Source organism: Agelaius tricolor, unplaced genomic scaffold (genome assembly GCF_023055355.1).
Source record: "Agelaius tricolor isolate 1412-34295 unplaced genomic scaffold, bAgeTri1.0.p SCAF_24, whole genome shotgun sequence".
NCBI lineage: Eukaryota > Metazoa > Chordata > Aves > Passeriformes > Icteridae > Agelaius > Agelaius tricolor.
Window position 1 is genome coordinate 9,763,664 of NW_027269284.1, and position 22,281 is coordinate 9,785,944.

Here is a 22,281-nt window from a genome sequence, read left to right on the forward strand (position 1 = left end):
GGAGCATAGGATGCCTGGGCAGTTATTTTATGAGACAATCAGAAATTATGACTTTATAATCTTCCCTCTTGCTGTTTTGGAGAGAAGCCATGTTCCCTGCTTTTACTGTAAGCATTAGCGCAGTAATTGGTGCCATCAGCTGTAAGGAGTGGGACAGGGGGTAAATACTGAGATTGCTAAAGACAAGCCTGAACCTGAAGAGCTGAGCTTACTGATTGGAAATAAATGTTGATTATTCAGCCTGTGCACGGGCATACACATTTCTCTAATGGTGAGTGGAGGCTGATGAGAATGGAACCCTACTCTGTATTTTATTTCACCAACACTGAAACAGGAGGCCTGCGTGTTTCACGTGCTCTTGTTCTTTGTGGAGGTCATGGACAGGGAGCATTAAAGGAAATGAGGGTTTTTCTGCAGAAACAATTTTTGTTGTTACTCATTTTTAAATGAAATTACTCAGCTGCAGTTTCAGCTTTCAGGAGTCAAATGAAGAAGTGATTAATTTTATTCCAATGGTGACATTTTTACACTTGTAGAACCAAGCTGCAGTGTTTGCCCTGGCTCAAATTTATATTATTTTTTTCTTTATCTGTGTGAACTTTTATTTTAAAAGTTTTTTTCGTAAGTTGCATCTCTGGAATTGTAATTCATGTCCTTTACATCTCCATCATCTTCTTTTTTTCCCTCCAAGTCTGTCTTTCTTCAGCCATTTCTCTCCTTCTTCTTGCAGCTCCCCACAGCTCTTCCTGCTGAAAAGATCAGTACCAAAATGGTTAAAGTCAATAGTAAATGTCTGCACAGTACGTGGTACAGAGGAGAGATTTTGGAAAGTATTTGTTGATGAACTTCAGTTTTGACAAATAGTTAAAATAACAACATCCCTGAAAGTCATATCTGTATATAAACAATAGTTATGTAAGATTTGCAGATACCAAAAAAAAAATAAAATAAAGCAAAGGTGGTAGTCTGTTGTCCTGTATAGCAGAACAAAACAGAGCTTTGTGATTTTGTTTCCCCTCTGTAATAGCAGAGGAGATTTTCATCTTCAGTAACAGAATTGAATATCTTCCTGCCTTGTTCACTGCTAATTTTACCACTACTTTTCTGTGCTGGATAGGAGTTCACCTCAGATAACAGACTCCAATTAAAGCTTTTTGTGGGAGTTTGCAACTATCAATTGCCACTCTACCTATCTCAACCTATGGCTTATAGTGGGGGAAATAATTCTGGAAAATGGCTTACCTGAGAAGAGGTTACATTTAACAGGCTGCCCAGAACAGCTGTGAATTAAAACTGTGCAGATTCCCTTAGGAGAAATGAATAGATATAGGGCTGTGTCTCTGGAGGCTTGTACAGTTTACATAACTAGTCACTCTGCTTCCCCTTTCAGTCTCTGGCTTTTCTGCTGTGGAGAGGTTGAGAGATACCCACTCTTCAGATGGTTTGTGTGTGATGTACAAGCTGGATCAGTCAACGCCTGGTCTGAGTTTGTGAATTTTCCAGATTACATAACAGTTGTCAGCTCTCGAATACTGTTGGTGTTCAACAGTCAGATCCATATCTGTATGTGAATGCCTCCATATTTCTTTATGAATACTTGTGCTACTTTTCTTTGATTTATAACTGTTTTAATTTTTCATTTCTGCTCCTTCGTCCTTTTTTAAAACTTTCACAATTAATTCAAAATAATGTGTGCTGCAAGTAAGTTTTCAAAGTAGAGATTCTTCTTTATCAAGTTTTTCTGTTCTAAAGTTTTACAGGCCTATATTTTCAGACTTTGATGGTTGTTTTCTGAAACTGCAGGATTTGGTTTCAAATAGCACAGCAGGGAACTTCTCTGTTGGAAGAAGAGGTATCATGTTGGCCTTTTGTATGTGCTAAAACACAAGAATTGAAAACATATTTATATTTCTCCACTGTGTTAGGAGAAAGTTGCTTAATAATGTGGTGTACCTCCAAAGATTAAACACCCAGTAAATCTTCTGTATTGTTTTGATAGATTGCATTGATCAAAATCCAGGATTAGTATCCAGTGTGACATTCTTCCAGGATACTGAACCTGTTCATTTGAATTCTTTGGTTTATCTATTTTTATCATTACTTTAATGTGTTTTTTATTATGACTTTTGAATATGACTAGTTTTGGTAAATGCTAATGCTAATGTTATTTATGCTTCAGAAAATGTAAGTTCAAACATCAATCTGAGCAAGTCTTTGGGCAGTGCCATGGCAAAATGAAAAAAGTAATAATAATCAAATAGGCAAAAGGACCAACCAGAGGTTAGGGATGAATTTAAAAGCAGTGAGTATTTTCTTTTTTTAATTAAAAGCAAATTCTATATGGACTTGTCTGGAATGTAAAGTTCCTTTAATATCTAGAGACTACTTATTCACTGATTTACTGATAACTGATTCAGTCTTGTTTAAAACAGGATATTTTTGATTAACAGTACGTAGTAGTGTTGATTCCATTCATCACTACAGTTTTGTTGTCACTGGGGAACCAAACCTGCTTTCTATTAGCTAGAGCATTTTCCTCAATGGGCCTGTACTCACAAGATCCTTGCAACTACTGAAAACTTAGTTTTCTGGCCATCTATGTATAAGGAAAGGTATTAAATTCTTGGTTTTTACTTGTTGTCTGTTTTATGTACAATAAAAAGTGTTCTGAGTTTGAGAGGTGTCTTAGGGCAGGAATTCAAAGCCAGACAAAGCAGAATTTTACAGTGCTCTCTACTGAAACATAATGGGGTTTTTTCCCTCATATAATTAATTCATTAACCTACTATAGACAATGAAGGTCTTATGTTTATTTTTAACTAAGCTATTACCAATGTGTGTGTATGCTTTGACCTTCTGTGAAAGGAAGGAAGGTGTTGGAAGGTGTATGATCTTGCCTTGAGCTCCTAGGTCATGCCGAGCTAGGAATGCAGATGGAGCTGTGGTAAAAGTCAGTACCAGTAAATAAAAGGGACCAGGATTTTTGTTTTGACTCTAAAGCCTAGAAACATAAAAATTTGCATCTTAATGGCTAAACTTTTTTTCCTCTCCAGAGCAAAGTTGCATGATACATCTGAATTACCCACTGATATGGTCCTTGGTCTGTGCTGTCCTCAGTCCATTCCCAGACAGTGCAGGAGAGCACTAGCTGACAAGACAAAAGCTGTTCAGGGAGCTGTTGTAACAGCTTAATGGGACATCAATTGCATGCCAGCACCCAGCCCCATGCTCTGGCTCTAGCTTAGCAATGTAGACAAAGCCACAGTGTCTCCATGGTGCCAGCTTGGCTTGACCCCACACTTTGCTCACTGATGTGATAATTCAGTTCCTGCACTTCCTTTTGAAGTAGTTCCCTTCAAGAGAAAACCCAGGCACAAGAGGTGGAGTGTATTCAGGATCTGCTCTGGGCAGTGTAGATGTGAACTGTGCCAGCCTTGGCTGTGCTTGAGCTCTGCCCCAGCAGTACTTGAGTCTTTGTATGCCCTAACCTGACCTACTTCTGTGCATGTGCCTTTGGCAGCATGCTCTGATTCTGGGGTTGTGCAACACAGCTTTCTCATAATTTTAAGCACTTTGAACTGAAAAAAAAAAACCAAATGAAACCCAGCAGAACAACAGTCATTGCATCTTGAGGCACCATATATAGCCCAGAAGAGTTACAAGCCAGGTGCTGTGCAGTGTGGATGTGAAATGATCTGATCTGTGCTCGTTCACAGCAGTGTGGATGGGAACCAGTCAGCTTTAACTGGAGTAGGACACTAGACTGTCTCCATTTCTGGTCCACAGGCACCCTAGACGGATGCTGCTTGTCATTGCATGGTTCTGTATGAGGCAAACTGTTCTTGTTAGTAGCCAGCAGCTGTTCTGAATGCTGCCATTTCTTACCAAAAGTTGCAACATGCTAATGTTTAAACTTAAAAGCCCTAACTGATCTTGCATTTAAAAAGCACTGCATTACACTCTGATATACTCTAATTAGAAAGCATTTCATTAAAAAAAAAATGCAACCCCAGATTTTCTATTTTCTGATTAAAATAAGTGGAAGTTGCACTATACTTGCTCAAGTGTGTCCCTATACACTACTAAAGTGTCCCTATACACTGCTAAAAATGCCCTGACACACAACACTTTGTGGAACATTCCTGCCACGGGGACATCCATAGTTTTCATATACTCAAGAACAATTGGATACATTCATGTAAGAAAGATCTGGGAGAGACTGGCAGAAATCCAAAAGCTGTATTCTGAGGTAGTCCCTGACCTACAAATTGCTGGAGCCCAGGAAAGGCTTTTCTATGCTGTCCCTGTTCTTTATATTCCTCCTGAGACTGCTGTTCCTGTCAGGATACTGAGATAGAGGGATCTTTGAGCACATGCTGCTGATTTGATGCTCTTATTTGCAGTTCCAAATAATATTTGCTTTTGCAAGTGTTGAATATTCATTCTTCTTCATGCTCAAATATACTCATTTTTTGTAAATGGAACAACAACTGTTTAAAAAAGAAACTGCTGTCAATGAAAAGTAGTTTCTGAATCTGCATCTTGTTGACATTGTCTCTTACAGAGCTGGAAACTTTGTCATGCCAAGCAGTATTATGTAAGAGAATGATGGTGCACAAATTTTGCTGCTAAGTATACAAATATTGTACCCTTGTCCCTTAGGGCTGATCTTCTGAAAGACACAAACAAAAGATGACTGTGGAATGAGAATGTAACCTATACAGTGCATATTAAATAATTGGCACATATGGGTTGTATTCAAGTGGTGGTATTGGTATTTTCTTCTTTTTACATGTTTTTTACATAAAACTATACGGTAAGGAGGTTTCAAAATGTTAATTTATATGTTTGATATATTGGCTCTTTAAAACAGAGGGTTTGTGTCCAGAGCTGAGTAAATGAGGAAGGAGGTGGGAGGAGCAATGGGCCAGCACAAGAAGCCAGAGGCATTTCCATGAGGAACAGAAAGGACATCCCATGGCTTCACCATCCCTGTGCTAGCTTTCTACATGATACCAATTGTAGCACTGGGAATTCTGGCTTCCAACTGCAATTGTTGATTTTTGATTTTTTTTCCCGACCAACAGTTGTGAGCACAAGAAAACAGAGAATTGTGGCAAAACTTTGCTCTTAGACTTGTGCTGCATCATAAATATGATGAAAAACACTTCGTACCTTGTATTGTAACTTCAGAAGGAAGTTGCATTTGAGTTACACTTGTGGATTTAAGTATAAACTGCTTTGTCAGCCCCTTACCTTTCTGTAACTGAAATTTTATGAACATAAGTTACTGATTTTCTGCTGAAATGATTTTCTGCTTAAAATTTCCAGGGCTTGCTGGAATAGCACCTTATGCTTTGGTAATACTATGGTGATGTGAATTACTGGTTTTGTATTTTTGAATCTTTGCTGAACACCTTTTTCTTTCTTCCTATAGTGGTTATTTGCTTAATGCACAGTTGTTTTTGCTAAACTCATCTTTTCATAATGCCTATTGATTTTGAAGTGATGCTTCTGCTCTTTTCCCCCCAGTTTTTTGACCTAATTGTATCTCTTGAGTATTGCTATGGTAATAACTTCTATTTTCTTTATCTGCTGTGTGTATTAATTTTAGTCTGTACTGATTTTAGCTATAACAAAAAGAACTAGAACAGAAGCACTGACCTATTTGTATTGTGTTAGATAATACACATTTTCAGTAGAAAGCAAGGTGCATCTTCAAAATGGGTCATGTCCTGTAGTCCCAAGTAAAGTTTATGTAAAGTTCAGTGTATTTTTAAAAACGAGAAACAAAGGCCTCACCTCATGATATGAAAGTGAGAAATACACCTATAATTGCACTGTCAATTTAAAAATTACATAAAAGTATTTTTAGTCATGACAGTTAAATGAGTTCTTTCTGCTTTCTCCCTATGACAGCATTTCCAAGTAATATTCCTACAGCTGTTATTTAGTTGAAGTGACATGAAAGCCATCTCCCAAATCTGTGCATGTAGTAAATACTCAGATTTTCTAGAATATGTCCAGTTATGTAATGTGCAATTTTATAGACCTTGCTTAAATGCTACTTTAAGAGAATCCTCCATAGAGTATTTAATATTGATGGTGCTGTTCTAAGGAATTCTCCATAATCTCCATAATGTTCCAAAAGTGTAGCTGATTTGAAACAAGTGTTTTACAGATAAAATAGTGTGTTCTAAATATACTAAGTTAATGAAAGATGCTATATAAATAGTATTTGTAAGGTCAGTGTCCTCTCTGTCCTTGCAATATTAATTTATGTTTTATCTTTATTTAATATTAAATTCTGCATCTTTTGCCCTTAAAAATATCTTCATGCAAAGTGTGTTACTGAGATTAATAACTGCAGAGGCAGCTCCCAAGGCTGTGAGTCCTTAGACTTACTGTGAAACCTAGAGGCAATGACTTAAACTATGGTGCTTGCTTTAAGAAGGGAAAATAACTTTTGTTCTTCTGTTTAGCTGTTAGCATTTTATAGCTGTGCAACCATGTCATGGTTTGCTCTGGCTTCTTTTTCATTCTTGAAGTTCCCAGGGGGAGCTCTAAATCCCTGTTCAAATGTGTTATTGAGTTAGTTATAAAATCTAAATTTATCTTCATCTTTGCAATTATTGAGTTAGTTATAAAATCTAAATTTATCTTCATCTTTGCAATGAACACTAGAATACCTATGTTCTCTTACTAAGAAAGAGGTTTCCATTGTTCATTCTAAATTGTCTTTGGAAACTACTGGATACGTTCAGCTATTTCTTCTGCAACTTTTAACAAGCTTTAAACTCTACTTTATTTTTTAATTTTGTCATTATGATACCCATATATTTATATTTTTATTAACTTATATTAATTATATTATCTATTTTCTGCAATATAGATATTTCTCTAATCACTAGTATCTGGAAACATATTTAGAAGCTGGGAAGACTTGATTTGAGAGAATCTGTTCATATGGTAAAGCTCAGCTGTTTCTTTAGATAGCTCAATGTCTCCATGGCAAATATATAAAGATACATATGAGACCATTTATTTCATGTTTGTGTTGTCTATTTTTAGTATTATTTTTTAAGACTTGTCCCTGTCAGACTCTGTAGAAATACAGTGCAACTACACTAGAATTTATTTTCTGTCTTCCATCATAAGTTGTGATTCAGTGCCTGAAAGAATCAAAGAATCACAGAATTAACTAAGTTTGAAAATACATTTGAGATCATCAAGTCCACCCCATGACCTAACTCCACCTTAACTAGACTATGGCACTAAGTGCAACATCCAGTCTTTTCTTCAACAAAAAAGATCTTGGAAAAAGTTCTTTCATTTATGTACCAGATATTCTCCTTTAGTTTGTGTAGCATGGTCGAATTGTGCACAGTTTGTTTTTCAGGGTTTACTGCAGTTTTTGTTTGCTGTTTTTACAGGAAGTAAAATTGCAAATTTGACACTTTATGATGTATAAGAATTTTCAAATGATACTGTCAAAATAAGTTATTCAACTTTGTAGTTTGATTCTATCCTTTGTTCTCTTCTAGGGCTGGGCACAGGCTCATAAAAACACTTGAATTTTAGAAATGTGGGGTTAGTGCCAAGTGTGCCAAATTGGATGCTCGTTTGTACAAGAACAAAGCAAGAAGGGCCCCAATCTTGCACAATCCATGCAAAAGTTCCTATAAAATCAGCCTGCTTCCAGAGGGAGTCCTTTGTGAAATCTATGAAGGTCCTTGGGAAATAAATAAAAGGATCAGTCCATGGTGTGGGGCCTTGATTTATTTGTGATCATGCTTTGTTGTGATCAAGAAAGGATAAAAGCCTGGATAAAAAGTCTGGAGTAAAAAGTAGAACAAAGCACTCTGCTTTGTATAATTACAGTTGCCTTGTTATAGTTGGGTTTGAAAATACATTTATATTTAGAATATTTAATTCTTACCAAAAATTAAAATCAAATTTTTAAAAATTCTTTTTTTGACAAATCAAATAATTAGGGCTATTTCCCATATACAAGAGTGTTTAGAACAATCTCAGTTCTCATACTAATTAGCTATGTGTTCAATTACAGTTTGAGTGTTTACATTTAAATGTAGTTTATAATTACATTTGTAACCTTTAAACTGTTTGATCTGAAGACGTTTATGAAGAGTCTGCAAAACTTGACAGAAGCCTACCAAGCAACACAGAGATCAGTGACAGCACTTTGGGTGAAGAAATGACCAAAACAATCAACTTATCCTAGGGACCCTTGGCATTTGAAGAAGTTGTCTTAGAGCTGTTGCTTCGATGTGTTTCACACCAGTGAAGGGTTTCATGCTGTTTTTCCTTATCAGTTGTGAAGTGGTTAAATAGTGTGCCCTGAATGAAAACCTAATTTGCACATTATTTTCAGTTGGGCAGTATTTCCCCTTTCTGTTCTGTAGATGGGCTCCTGAAAGCTGTTTCCTTAGATAAGACTCCCACCTCAACAAAAGAAAATCCTACAAAGAAGAAAATTGATTGGCCTGTCCCTGGTGCTCTCTTTGGCAGGTGTCAGTGGGAAGCTGCTGGATAGGGAAAGGAGTAGGGAAAATACAAGATCTTATGAGAAATAAGATAATATGAGAAAAAGATAAATAGCTTACAAAGATGTAGCAATTTCAGAATGTTTTAATATGTAGCAATATAAAACTTCGAACGCCTATATGCCAGGCAACAGAAAAGTGTGCCAAAAGGCACTGGATATTCTGTGTAACAGTTCTTATCTTCAAAATCCACTGCATGAAGATTATGGGCTGCAGGTGCAGCTTTGGATCCTCATGCATAGCTTTCAGTGGTGTAAAAAAACACCTGGAAATAATTGTAAATGCACTTTGCCATTAAAAGGCAGATCGATTGCATTCATTTTCTATATTATAACAAAGTGGGGCAGTTGGCTGCTAATTATGAATAAAGACATAGAATTTTTTAAACCTTTTAGTCTTCAGTTTGAGTGTTTATTTTAGGGATTAAGCTGGAAGAGGTTTGGAAGCAAGCCAAGTGTCAGTGGTGTTACTGTTATAGACTTTATCACAGCATCCAGTCCAAAGAATGGATCTGTCTTCTTGCACTTCTAAAACAAATCCAAGTGGTTTCTCAGGTTTTGTCAGTCTACCTTGTCCATTGTAGTATTCCTTCTTTTTCTTCTTCATGCAGCCAATTTCTCATGTGAAACTCTTGGCTCACAGATGGTCATATGAAACTGGTTAGCTTTAGTTTTGGGATTTTGTGATTTTTTTTTCACATTAGAGGCATATGGTTTATGTCTTGTAAGTTATATTTGTGAGAAGACACTATTCCCTTATCCTGCAAAGCTGAGAATAATAATCTGAAGTGTGAGGCCTGTGAAAGGTACAATTTAATATGAGAGAATAAAAATCTTAAGATTCTTGTAATGGAATGCATTAATCCATAATATATAAGTATTGCTGGAGAATGAAAATACAGAATCAAAGCCAGAGCAAAATTCAGTACTGATGGTTCTAAATTCTGACAAATGGTAATATTCTAAAACAGTAAAATATATACATATATATAGATATATATATAGGGGGTACTAGATGACCTTTAAAGATTGTTTTCCACCCAACCTTAAATAATACTCATTGAGTTTGGGGATTTTTTTTAAATATAATTTTAATTAGCAGCTACATTTGCTATTTGATACTGTAAAATTGCTCTCTCTTATTTTGGTACAGAATAAGTAATTAATGAATCATCTGTTCTTACAGCTAGCCAATTTATATTTTATGTTGCCAGCTGGTTTATGATATGTCAGAGAGACAGAGAAAGGTACCATGGGTGTACTATATGAAAAATACAGGTTTTATCTACTGTTACATAGACACAAACTCATCAGAAAGTGAAATTATGACCTTACATTACTGAAGATATTATGAAAACTGCATGTTCTGAAAATTATGAAAAACAGATAGCTTGTAAGCAGAAAAGACAAAAGCATTTCCACAAATGAGTGGAGAGTTCTGTAACTGGAAATGGAGTATTAAGTTACTCACCAGTGATATTTTTACTGGCCCCCTTAACTGGATCGTCAATGTCATATGTTGGAGGTACTTATATTACTGGGTGTTCTCTTTAATTTTATCATTTTTACTGTGTCAGCTTTTATTATCATTAACAACTAGGCTCACAGGCTCAATTGTGTCCCAGCAGGATTTCAGATTATTCCTCAAATTACAGCAATTTGTCATAATGTCAATGTTTTTTAACCTCTAACCCTAGGTTACCTACCGAGGCTGCAGAGCCTGGATTTCACATGCCACAGATTCAATTTGTATTGTGTGTAAACAATTACAGGGCCTCACAAACAAACGAAAGGCAGCCAAAGTCAAAACTAAAGGTCAGAGTCTAGCTTGTCATGAATCCATTCTAATTGCATTTTTTTCCAAACAGAATATAGGCAGTGCAATAGCATCAGCTCTTGGCCATAAAATGTAGAGGTGAGTTAGGCTCTTGTTAATGGCAGAACCTGTACTGTTGGTGGCAGGAACAGAATTTTGAAGAATTACTCTGGCAACAAGTATTTCTCATTATATGTGACTGTATATGTGACTGTAAAGGTTTTCAGGGGTTTTGATGGTATTGTAAGAGAGAAACAAGCAAAATTATCTTGAAGCTGAAAGAATGTTCTAGTTTAGGAATACCCAAAGGTGGGGAAGGGAAGGGAAGGGAAGGGAAGGGAAGGGAAGGGAAGGGAAGGGAAGGGAAGGGAAGGGAAGGGAAGGGAGTGGCTGTTCATCCTCTGGTAGCTCATGTGAGTCCTCAGTGCTGGGGAATGTGGCAGTGGGTGATCTGAAAGCCCTGAGCCCACCCTGCTGCCTGTGCTGGCCAGAGCTGTCTTACAGGACCCAGCAGTGCTGATGTTTGCCCACACCAATGAACTGTAGGACAACTCAGCTGCACAGTGGAGGTTGGGGCAAATTTACCGTATTCACAAAATGTGTGAGAGATGTCGGAGTGTCAGAGGGAGAATTGGATGGCTAAATGTCTTGTAGAATTGCAGTTGTTTGGTTCTCTTTTTATTCCTTTGCTATTATTTCAACTGTTGTTGAAATTTGTTGACCTGCTTGTTTTTTCTTGAGCTTTTCCTGTAACAATGTGATATTAAACTATATAGAATATATAGTTTACCGTGCTTCCTCTGAAATGATACTGTATAAAATTACTGGTCTATTCATGTGTTTTCTGGTGAAATTGAAAAGCTCCCATCATTGGCACAAATAAAAGATAAATCTTCCTGGTTTATTATAGATTAATTGAACAATTAAGAAGCCACTCTTAATTACTGTCCCAAGCAGTTATAGAAATTACACTTCTAAGAGTGCTACTGAGGAAATCTTTAGATTAAATTTCTTTAAATAGAACTATGCAAATTGCATACTGCCAGATGTTTCTGCCACATCATATTTGAAAGAATTTTTTGATAATATAGCTGCATGTTAAAATTTTTAAAAGGGCTTAACTGATATGAGGATGAGATTTATGGTTGGATAATAAACAGTGCTTAGCTGTATGCTTAAATAAACTTGAATACATGTAGTCGAGCTCATAGGGTGCCACTTCATGGAAATGGCTAAATTTACCATGTTGCTCCCATTTCTCCACTGCATTTCTGAAACGAAGAAATTACCCTGAAAGCTCAAGCCAGGCTTAGAGTATTTCTTGCATGCATATATTTATCCTAACAGAAAATGCAACTGTATTTCCTTTTTGTTATGTTTTTGACACCGTGTTAATGTGGGTTAGCTTTGATGGAGGGGGTGTGCAGCAGTATTATCTGGCAAGGAAGAATAATTTTACAGGGAGATGGGATTTTTTAACAGCTTACACAGTGACAGTGTTTATGGGCAAAGCAAAGCAATGACAACTGAAAATCAGTGGCACTTAGCTATGGGATAATCAGAGCAAGTCAGGATCACGAGCAGTGTCAGCAATCAGTGAGGCAGGGTGTGAGGTAAGAATGGCAGCGGGGGTGTTGACAGAGGAATTCTGTAACTAAAGAGATTACATAAATGACAGTGGGTATGAGGAACAGCCTATAGTCATTAGCATATGTAATTTCATCTTCATCTCCTCTGGAGATCCTCAAAAGCTGTCTGGATGCAATCCCAAGTAATGTGCTCTTGGGGACCCTGCTTGAGTAGGGAGGTCGGACCAGGTGACCTCCGGTGCTCCCTTCCAACCTTAACCATTCTGTGACTCTGTAATTTTGTGATTATGGTAGACACCTTTACTTTAAGGTTTATGCCCTCCCAACCCATAAAATACACCACCCCCCTCTCTTACAGCCTGCATTCATGGCACGAGGTATCAAAGGATATCCCCCCGGTGTATCAGGTTTTTTCCTCTGAAAAACCTTGATGTGTCCACAAAAGGTCAATTTTCTGCTGCTGGAGTCTGCAGTGTTTATCCTCTTCAGCTGTGCACACCATGTTGACTTTTGAATTTACTTTTTTCCTGCCAAACTGCCATAACCACAGCTCACTTCTCTGCTTTCCCAGACTACTCACTTATTTTACTGCTTCTGCTCTGTCCTCAGATCGCTGGTCACTGTGCCCTTAGCTATTAGGTCTCATAGATTGCTTTCTTCATGCCTCCCCAGGTAGTTGCTCCATGAAGCTTCATTCAAGAGAAATCCTTCTCTTTTCTTTGATTTATAATTGTCTCAAGCATACCGTTATTTCATTAAGTTTCCCGTGGTTTGGTCTTTGCCTGGCTCAGCAGTTCATTAGTGGAAATTAGTTCATTCTCTTACAGACTACAGACGTGCTAAGGCCTAGCATTTATGCTTGCTCAGCAGCTGTGTTAATCCCTGTCTAGCTGTAAGTAAGGTTAAATATAATTTTGCAGAGTTCAGCAAAAGTTGTACTATTAAGTGGCCACTCCTTCCCTTCTTTTTTGTCATGACCTCTTTGTATGACTTTTTTGTTGAGGCACTCAGTCTTGGTTTTGCTTAGCAGACCTTTCTTCTCCAGCAGCAGTTATTGGCCTCTGTTTCATGAGGGCTCCTGTTTTCCCCCTTGCCAAGTTGAATTTTCTCTTACACACTGTTGCATGCAGTTGTAGTTCCAGATCCCATTCAGGTGACTGTTTTTCTGTTACATAAAGTAATTGCCAGTGTGAAAACTTGAAACTGACCTCAGGTTTGGCTCAAAAATTTCAGATTTCCTGGCCACAGTGAGCATCTTCACCACAAAGACACAGACATGTTCATTTTGATTGGGATAATTTCTGGTTCTACAAATAATACATTTTTATTAATGCCTGGGACAACTTAAGTAGGAAATATGGTGAATGTCCATACACAGATTTTTTTTTTCCCCTTGAACTAAGGGAAATGATACTATATTTCCCATATTACTTAGCAGCACACAATTATATAATAAGATAGGACTGTCTCCCATTTTTTTCAGGGAATAATACTCAGTGTCACCACCTAGTAGGGTATATTCCTACTCAGGGTCTAGATCTTATATCAGCAAGCATGTCTCCTTTGTGACCTTATTTGGTATCTCTAAGCTCTGGAAGGAAAGTTTGAACATTCGTGTTTAGTGTTCCTGTGTGCTGGTTCTAGGGAGCTCCCCTGAGTGGGAGGTTCCACACTCAGTAGGCAAAGCACTTCACCCCCCATTCCCAAATTCTCCTTGGGGCCAGGCACTGCTGTTTTCATTGCAGCCCTTAATTTGTAGGTGCTTAGTCGTTCATTAGGTTGCAAAATTAATTAATAGCTTTCCACTTGTACTCTCCCTTGTAAGTTTTCCTATAATTTAATTTGCACTTACTATGTCTTGAGCCAAAATAAAAATGATTTCATTTGATGTTTGTGCTTCCATTCCTTTCAGCTGGTTCCTCCTACCAGAAGGAGTCTTCTCAGTCATTGTTTACTTTGGAATTCTCAAGTTCCAATGTCAGATCACCTCTGTGATTTGTTCAGTTTTTCTGAATTTTGATTGCTTCTGCTGGTATGAAGGTGGCCAGAAGTGGAACAGAACTCTTAGGTGCATTTAGTGTTTACCACAATGTACTATGGGATTTCATACTCCTCAAAATTCTGGGTTTAACATGTCTTGCAAACTTTTAATGTTGTCCAGGACCAGCTTTCTTTCTACATTTCTGCACACCATTGAGTGCTTACATGTTTGTTTCCTGTGGATTGGTGTTTTTTTTCCCATTTTAAATAGCTTGAATTTATTTTTAGCTTTTGTTTTGCCAACTAAGTATTATTTCAGAATTCTCTCTCAGCTCTTACAGCAGGTGCAGCATTTGTTATTGTACATCTGATGCTCCAGCAGTTTAAATATTTGGATGATCTGGAGGAAAGGCTAACAGCAAAATCATTGTTTATATTGACACAAGTTTTTTTACTCTCTCTTGAGGCTGTTTTAGCAATATTGCAGTAAATATTATGCACAAGAAAAGAAATCTAGCACTGTATCCTCTTCTAAAGCAGCTTTTTGTTTTGCTTTTTTGTTTGCCTCTGTGGCCCAGGATGGCCAGGATCTGCAGGTGCTCCAGATGTCTGGATTTGCATGTCACCTTAGGTATTGGAGAATACAGAAATATTCTACTTTTTGTGGTGTAAGGTAATGCTGGAGAAAAAGCTGCTTGTATTATACCTATCTGAATTAATTAATTACACCGGTGAAAGGAAGGAGTCAAGTTGAATGCCCTATCAGATACTATGTAATTATTCTGCAGTCCTGTGAATAACAAAGTCTTTTGGGCTAAGTCCCTTTCAAACTGACATCTTTGTATGACTATGTATAGAATTCAAAACCAGTAATAAATGATTCTGTATGTTGATTTTATTTCATAGACTTGCCATGGGCAGGAACTGTTACTGAATTATTACTATCTGAAAGATTTTGAGGTCTGAATTAGCAAACTGTAATGAAGAATGCCTGTGGTTTGCATTTTAATGTAAGTGTGAATATAATCTGTTAGTTTGATTTGATTTTTTAATTTTTTTTTTTTAGTCTGAAAAATCATAGAATCATAGAATGTCAGTGGGGTGGAATGGGCCTTAGAGATCATAGTCCCAACCCCTCCTGCCATGGGCAGGGACACCTCCCACTAGACCAGGCTGCTCAAGGCCTTATCCAGCCTGGCCTTGAACACTGCCAGGGATGGGCCAGTGGCAATCTCCCTGGGAAACCTGTTCCAATGCTTAACCACCCTCACAGTAACAAATCTCTTTGTAATATCTGACCTAAATTTCTCCTCTTTCAATTTGCACCCTTTTCAATTGCACCAAATTGCACCTGAAATCACTCCTTATGCTTTTGCTATAGTTCCTAACAAGTATTTTAGAGGTGTTACAAATTCTCAGTCATCTTCTGATATTTTATGATAGGCCCATAGTATTTAAAAGAATCTCCTGTTTCCTCACTTGATTTTGTGTGGAATGTTTGCTTCTTTGTATTTGCTTTGATCTCTTTCCTCTGGAATTATTTTCTGTTGAAGTTGTTCAAGCTCCATCTCTTGAGATTTCTGTATCTTATTGGCTTAATCTTTTAAGAATGCTGGGTTTTGGAAGCTGTCTTAGAAAGTGTTTTCCTTTCTCTGTGGTTTGTCTGTGTAGTAGCCTGACCACCCAGATGCCACACCAGGGTACTGCTGAAATGTCTGTTTTGGTCCATTGCTAATCAGGAAGGAGGAATATGACCCTTAGCATGGGTTTGAAACTGTTCTCACTTGCTTTTCTCCCTCTCTTCCCAGTTCCTTTCTTAGATAAATATGCACACAAATACGTCCACACAGTGTAAAGAAGTTCTGACAGTGCCTGTATTCCTGCTATAAATTCCTTTATTAGACCCCTTTCTGATCTGTATTTTAAGCAACATTTCTTTGGATTGTTCAGTACCTTCAAGTGACAACTTTATAATTATTTTGCACCATGTATATATGTGTAGGTTCTTATTTAATTTCTTTCCAGGCTTTTCAGTCTCAGCAGGCTTTATGTCCCACTGCAGAGCCTGACATCTACAGAACTTATTTGGGATGTGGGTCATCTTGTCTTCGGGTATGAAGTTAGTTTTGTAATTGCAGCCTTGCCTGGCTGTGCAGTGACAGGTCTTGTCTGGAGATCATTTCTGGCAGTGTGCTGGGTGACTTGCAGGGGAGGCAGCACAGAGCTCTGGCCTGAAGCTCCTCTGTTGTGGCAGCCCCATCAGCAGCCTCTGGCACTGTGTGCTCTGATGCCTGTGATCTGTTCATCACGAACAGCCACTGAAACATTTCCTTCATGATTTCCAGCCCTTTCCAGAAGAACTTTTTAACCATCCTTCTTAGGATCTACTTCTGCTTTACAAATTCATAATTTTTCAGTAGTGTGGGTTGATTTTCTGCTTTTTGTGAGCAAGACAGGGTGTAACATAAAAATTGTAGTTTGAATAAACTATTTGCAGTATGATTTTAAAGGCTTACATGTAGACACCCACATCCCATATACATTTACCTTATTTGAAGAAACTTTGCACTGTTTTGCACAGTTTGCTGATACTAGGATATGGTTAGAAGCAAATGCTGTCAAAGCTCTTAAAGCCCTCCCCTGATGTCACAAACATTAAATTAAAGTAATATTTTAAGATAGTCTGCTTTTGGTGAAATCTGTGCAACTTCTAAAGTTTTTTTTTTTACCATCACAGTCTTTAAATCTCTTGTGCTTTACAAATAATTTGAGTTCTGTGCCAATTGAAAATTCAGTTTCATTTAATTTAAAGACACTGTTAGATGAAGAAAATATTTAAGTATTCCACTACTATTTTTTTCAATTGCAGTTCAAGCTTAATTACTCTAATTCAGATGGAGTGAAAAATTTAGGGGTAAAATTCAGGGGTAAAACGGAGACTTGGAGTACCTGTTGATGTTCTATTTCAGATATTAAGAGTTTTAATTATTAAAGATTGTGCTTTTAGTGTCTGACAAAGCTAAACAGAGGCTCTTCAAGAAAATGTGTTTAAGAGAAGAGCATAAATGTTCTGCAGGAGCAAAACAGGATGGCCATATTCAACAGGTGTTTATAAACAGGATTACACAGTAACCTTCAAGACAAATTGCCTTCTAATGCCTCATTCCTCCCTCTCTTCTGCTGCAGAGCTTCTTGCTGGAAATGTGATGAGCAAACATGATCAACAGTCATTCAGCCAAAGATTTGTTCTCATCTTCTTCAATTCCTTACTGTTAGACTACACTGTTTCCAATCCTTGCATTCTCAGCTCCATTTGTATTATAAATAGTTTTTGATTCCTTCATCGGGGTACTGGCTGCCTCTGGCTTCCATTTATGGCTTTTTTTTGTTTTCATTTTTTGCTTGTTTGTTTTGGGTTTTTTTTTTTTTTTTGGTTGGTTGGTTGGCTGGTTTTTGGTTTGTTTTTCCCTTCTACGTTCCCCTTTCTCAGATTCTTCTGCACAAAACAACAGAGGGAAATGTAGGTTTATTCCTCTCTTTAAATATTTCCTTTCCCTGTCCTATGAGATTTTTCTCCTCCTGGCACAGATCCATTTTTGTTTGCTTTGCTCCTTAACTCTTCTTTTACTGACACCCTCAGTCTGTATTGGCATCTGTGTCATGCCTGCTCTTGCCTTTTACTTTCCTCCTTGACCTGCTGGCCAGTTCTCCTCCTTTTATGTCTAAGCTTCTTTTATTCTTGTTGTGCAGTTATGTTTCAACCTCTTGAATCCAGTTTATTGCTTCTCTGCACAGTCTCTAATGACCTTCTTTTGAAGAAAGCTCTAAACCAGGACTCCATCCTCATTACTGACTCACTGTTTACCCAAATGTCACTGCTGATCTGCATGTCACTCTTCTATTTTATAGTTTACTTATAAATTCTTTAAGATGGGACACTGTTATTTCTGTTTGTATTGTATTTTAGCTCAATTAGAGGGTTGTTTTATGAGTAGCATTGTGAACTATTATGAAATTCCAAATAACTGATACACTTTTGATTAAAGCTTCCTTCCTCACCACCTTTTCCCTGGGTATTTGACCAGATCAAATTATGTAGGTTATAGGTGGGATTGATAATAAGTAGCATTTTAAAATGGCACAGCTAGTTATCTGCAAATGTTGGCTCACAAATTTGCATTGTGCTACAAATTTAGAGCAGAGTTTTGCTAATCTTTCTCATGTGAACTGACCTACTTAAGTCAGTGGAGTGCTAATATTTGCCACACAGTAAGGATTTGGCTCATAATCTTAGGGAAGGCATTTGCATGCACACTGGGAATATTGTCTAGGGTTTTTGTTAAAGGCTTCCTCCTCATTCCATTCCTCTTTATGAGATTGTTTTCAACTTAAAAATAAGAAGAACCAGGTAAGTGTGATTTGACCCAGACGTGATGCCTAAGGAACCTCACTAATGGTGAGTGGAGAAAATTATCTCTGGATGGAAGTTACAATTTTGGCTTCACAAAAAAATGTCCACTTTGCTCCTAGGAAAAATGAAAACATCTCTAACTGCTTAAATTATACCTAAAAAATAACCAGTGTAGGCTCTAAATAACAGACCATAGAGATTGTAACATTTGAACTGGTTGAGGACAAATAAAGGACAGTTATTAGTGATTTTACATGGAAGAATAAGAAAGCCAGAATTTCCTCAACCACCTTGGTCACGATACATGTAGAGGTATTTACAAAGAAAATGGTTCCAGTATTTTTTTTACAGACTGTCAGTGTGACTTTTTGAGATTGTACTCATCATTTGCATAATATATTATCTATTTATTTTCAATAATAGATTTTCCATGTGATTCTTTTTCTCAGAAAGGACAGAACACATGCTCATTTTCTGTGTATTTGAGATAGAAGTTGTTCCTGTGCATTTTTACTCAAATGTGCTGCTTGATTTCTGGGATCAAATGCCCTGCAGGGTGACATTTCTTTCAGTTTTAGGAGTCATTACAGTAATAGGAGGAAGCTTCTCAATGTTACCTTCACAAGGGAATCCTCACTCTGTAATACATCAGGGACAAAAGGAAGGCTAAGGAGAACCTCCATTCCCTATTGGATGCAGGGGGAAACACTAGAGACAAAGAATGAGGAAATAGATGAAGTACTTAATGTCTTCTTTGCCTCAGTCTTTAACAGTAAGGCAAATTGTTCGTGGGTACCCAGTCCCTTGAGCTGAAAGACAAGGATGGGGAGCAGAATGAAGCCCCCATAATCCAAGGGGAAATGATCAGTGCCCTGCTACACCACTGAGACACACAGAAATCTATGGGATCCAGCTGAGGGGACTGAGGGAGCTGGTGAGGGTGCTCACTGAGGCACCTTCCATCATCCACCAGCAGCCCTGGGTAACAGGGAGGAGTGGGTCCCAACTGACTGGAGGGCAGCAAGTGTGACGTGTGATAGAACCCATCCATCAAATGGGTTGGAAGGAGGGTCGGGGACCTAGAGGCCTGTCAGCCTGACCTCAGTGCCAAGGAAGGTCATGGAGCAGATTGTCCTGAGCAACATCAAGCAGCACATACAGGATCACACCCAGCCAGCCCAGGTTCATGAAAAGCAGATCCTGCTTGACCCAGTTAATCTCATTCTATGGTGAAGTGACCTTATTGGCTGAGGGAAAGGCTGTGGATGTTGCCCTACATGAGCTTTAGTAAAGCCTTTGACACAGTTTGCCACAACATTCTCCCGGAGGAACTGGCAGCTCTTTGCTTGGATGGGGATGTTCTTTGCTGGGTAAAAACTGGCTGGATGGCTGAGCCCAGGGAGTGGTGGTAAATGGAGTTAGAGCTAGCTGGCAGCTGGTCTCTACTGGAGGTTTTGATTTTTTGGAGGGCAGGAAGGCTTTCCCAAGGGATCTGGACAGACTTTTGTAAGGCCAGGCAGTTTGCAGAGATGCTAAAGGGAGGTGCCTTCTTGACCCAGACTGGTGTAACTATTAAATAGTTGAGACTAAACTGTTGCACTCTTTGCCAAGGACTTTGGCAGAGTTGGGATTTTGTGTGCAGTGTGTTATGCTCATAGACCCCTTTGTCTTTGGAAAAACAAATCCAAGGTGAGAACATAATGTGTCAGGGAAGGGCAAAATAAACCATCACATAGATTATAGAACCATTTTGTCCAAACCAAAGATCACTGTTTGCAAGGCTTCCTTCCTCTGTTCTGGAGAGGACAGGGCAGATACTGGAGAGCTGTGGGTACTGCCACAGTAGTGACTAATGCTCTCAATGCAGAAATAACATTCCTAGTATTGTAAAATGTGTTCTGTACAGGTGCAAATACAGAATAACTTCTCTTACTTTCCCACCTGCTCAAATGTGAAGGTTGTACAATATTTACTTGTTAGGCTGGAGATGGTTCTGTTTTATTTTGCTTTCTTACTGAGAAAAAGATGAAGGTCATTCTGTTGCTATTCTTCTTTCTCTCCCAGCCTTGCTTAATCCTGAAATTAGATGTTTATTCCTGAGCAGGTCTTTATGTAGTTCTCTACTTTTTTCAAAGTCACATGCCAGTTTGTAGGAGTAGCAGGGTACTTGAATTTTCCTTCAAGAACTGTATGTCCTAGTTTGTTAGAAAGAAAGAAAAACAAATACAAAAAAAAAGATAAAAATTGATCCAATGTTACACAAAATACTATAGTAATGCTGAAAACTTGATTGCACTTTCCATATTCATTTCCAGGGCCTAAAGCACAAGATTCTCTCTCCTCTGTTGGTTTTGTGGTTGTGCACACTTATCATGCTGTAGTGGTGGTTTTGGTATACAGCCATTTGCTTTCTCTTCAAATATTTAAACTTCAGGGGTGCTTACCTTTTTTGAATACATATTTTCTGCAGCAAACAGTTTGTGGTTTCTTGAATAGATACCAAAAGCTAAAGGAAACTGTTTGTCTGTTCACTTGAAAGAATTTTGCTGTAATATAAACCATTAAGCATTTGGAATAAAGAGAAAGCTTTCTTTTATAATGCAAGTGAGTAATTTTCCTCTTCTACTTACTTTCATATTTCTGCATATATGTATTTTAACACTGCTTTTCCAAGATGATGGGATAATGAACTGAGAGAGTAGCAGGTTTAAGAAAACCAATGACCTGCAAACATTCCCTTTGTCCAGCTTTTCTTTCCTGTACAGGGAAGCCAGAGAGGTGGTTCTTAAATACTTTGTAATTTTACATTTATCTACAAAACCGGGGGTAAAAAAGCTGAATAACAGCTATTTTATCTTATGTCCTCTGAACGTTTGCCTTGCCTCTGACGACTCCTTTTGCACAGGCAGATATTTGGCAGTTTCGGTAATATTTATAGAGGCTGACATTGAACGACTGTTGCTCTTGCTGCAGATATCAGTAAGACTAGCACAAAACCGCGGCCGCATGTCCGTGTGCAGTACGTGTCCATGCAAACGCCTTTCATCAGCTTGAAGTTTCTTCTCCCTCATCCCCTCCCTCAGCTCTTCTCCTTGCCCATCTCCGCGGCGGAGGAGCTGAAATAATTACCTGCAGTGTCATTTTTCACTTTGCTCCATGCAGATGCGGTGCGGTTGGGCCGCGGGCGGGGAGGGGCCAGGGTGATGCAGCACGGGCGTGTGACAGCGGCGCGGCCCGACTCGGCTCGGCTCCGCTCCGCTGCGGGTGGCTCCGCTCCGCTCGGCTCGGCTCGGCTCGGCTCGGCTCGGCTCGGCTCGGCTCGGCTGCGGGCGGCTCCCGCTGCTGCAGCCCGGCCGCGCCGCTGCGGGGCCACTCGTGCTCGGAGTACCTGCGACACAACTGGGCTATTCTTTAACTGTGCGAGAAGTATTCCCTTCACGCAAGCTCCCTACTGGCTTTCTGCATCCGTAATTTCTCGGAGCCGTCTTTCCCTCCTTCTTCTTTTTCCCTTTTCCCTCCTTTTTTTTCTTCTTCTATTTTTTTTTTTTTCTTTTCCCGCTCGTTGTTCGCCCCCTCCCAATGCGTGCTGCCTCAGTAGCCCTCATTATGCTGTGCTCAGTGGCCCGGTGTGTTCCCCGCCTCTGCTAGGCAGTGGCAGCATGGATGGTGCTCTTGTGACGACCTCTGCTGATGCTATCAGTCCACTGCGGATAGGCATGCTGAGTAATCCTGCTGTAAATGGGCGAGGACACGGACACACGGAAAATTAACCACAGCTTTCTGCGAGACCACAACTATGTGACTGAAGGTAACATAAATATTGTCATTTTTCTCTTCTTGCATTGCAGATTCTATGCTGGGAATGCACTGTCATGTTTGGAGATGCAGGCTGTTCCTTTTTTTTCCTTTTTTAAACAGGGGG

The 22,281-nt window shown here is 38.7% G+C and overlaps 1 protein-coding gene and 1 long non-coding RNA gene across 8 annotated transcripts in view; one reads left to right on the plus strand and one right to left on the minus strand.

The window, feature by feature from the left end:
• Positions 1–22,281, plus strand: part of PPP2R2C (protein phosphatase 2 regulatory subunit Bgamma) — a 186,783-nt gene that overhangs the window by 31,008 nt on the left and 133,494 nt on the right. For 3 of the 6 annotated variants that reach the window (XM_071447394.1, XM_071447398.1, XM_071447399.1), the window contains exon 1: positions 22,031–22,167. The exons of 1 other annotated variant lie outside the window; for it this stretch is intronic. Coding sequence is in view for 2 of the 5 variants with exons in the window: in XM_071447400.1 (XP_071303501.1) it covers positions 22,098–22,167 (70 nt within the window). In the remaining 3 variants the exon portion in view is untranslated. Of the gene's footprint in view, positions 1–21,587; positions 22,168–22,281 lie in introns of those variants that run through there. 2 more of the 6 variants (XM_071447400.1, XM_071447397.1) reach the window with 2 other exon arrangements.
• Positions 488–21,624, minus strand: LOC139599790 (uncharacterized). Of its 2 annotated transcripts, XR_011682308.1 has the most exons (3): positions 21,489–21,624; positions 20,375–20,554; positions 488–749 (listed from the first exon to the last, which is right to left on the minus strand). It is a non-coding gene; the product is annotated as an uncharacterized lncRNA (long non-coding RNA). The 2 variants fall into 2 exon arrangements; XR_011682307.1 differs by lacking the exon at positions 488–749 and having other exon boundaries at positions 18,743–20,554.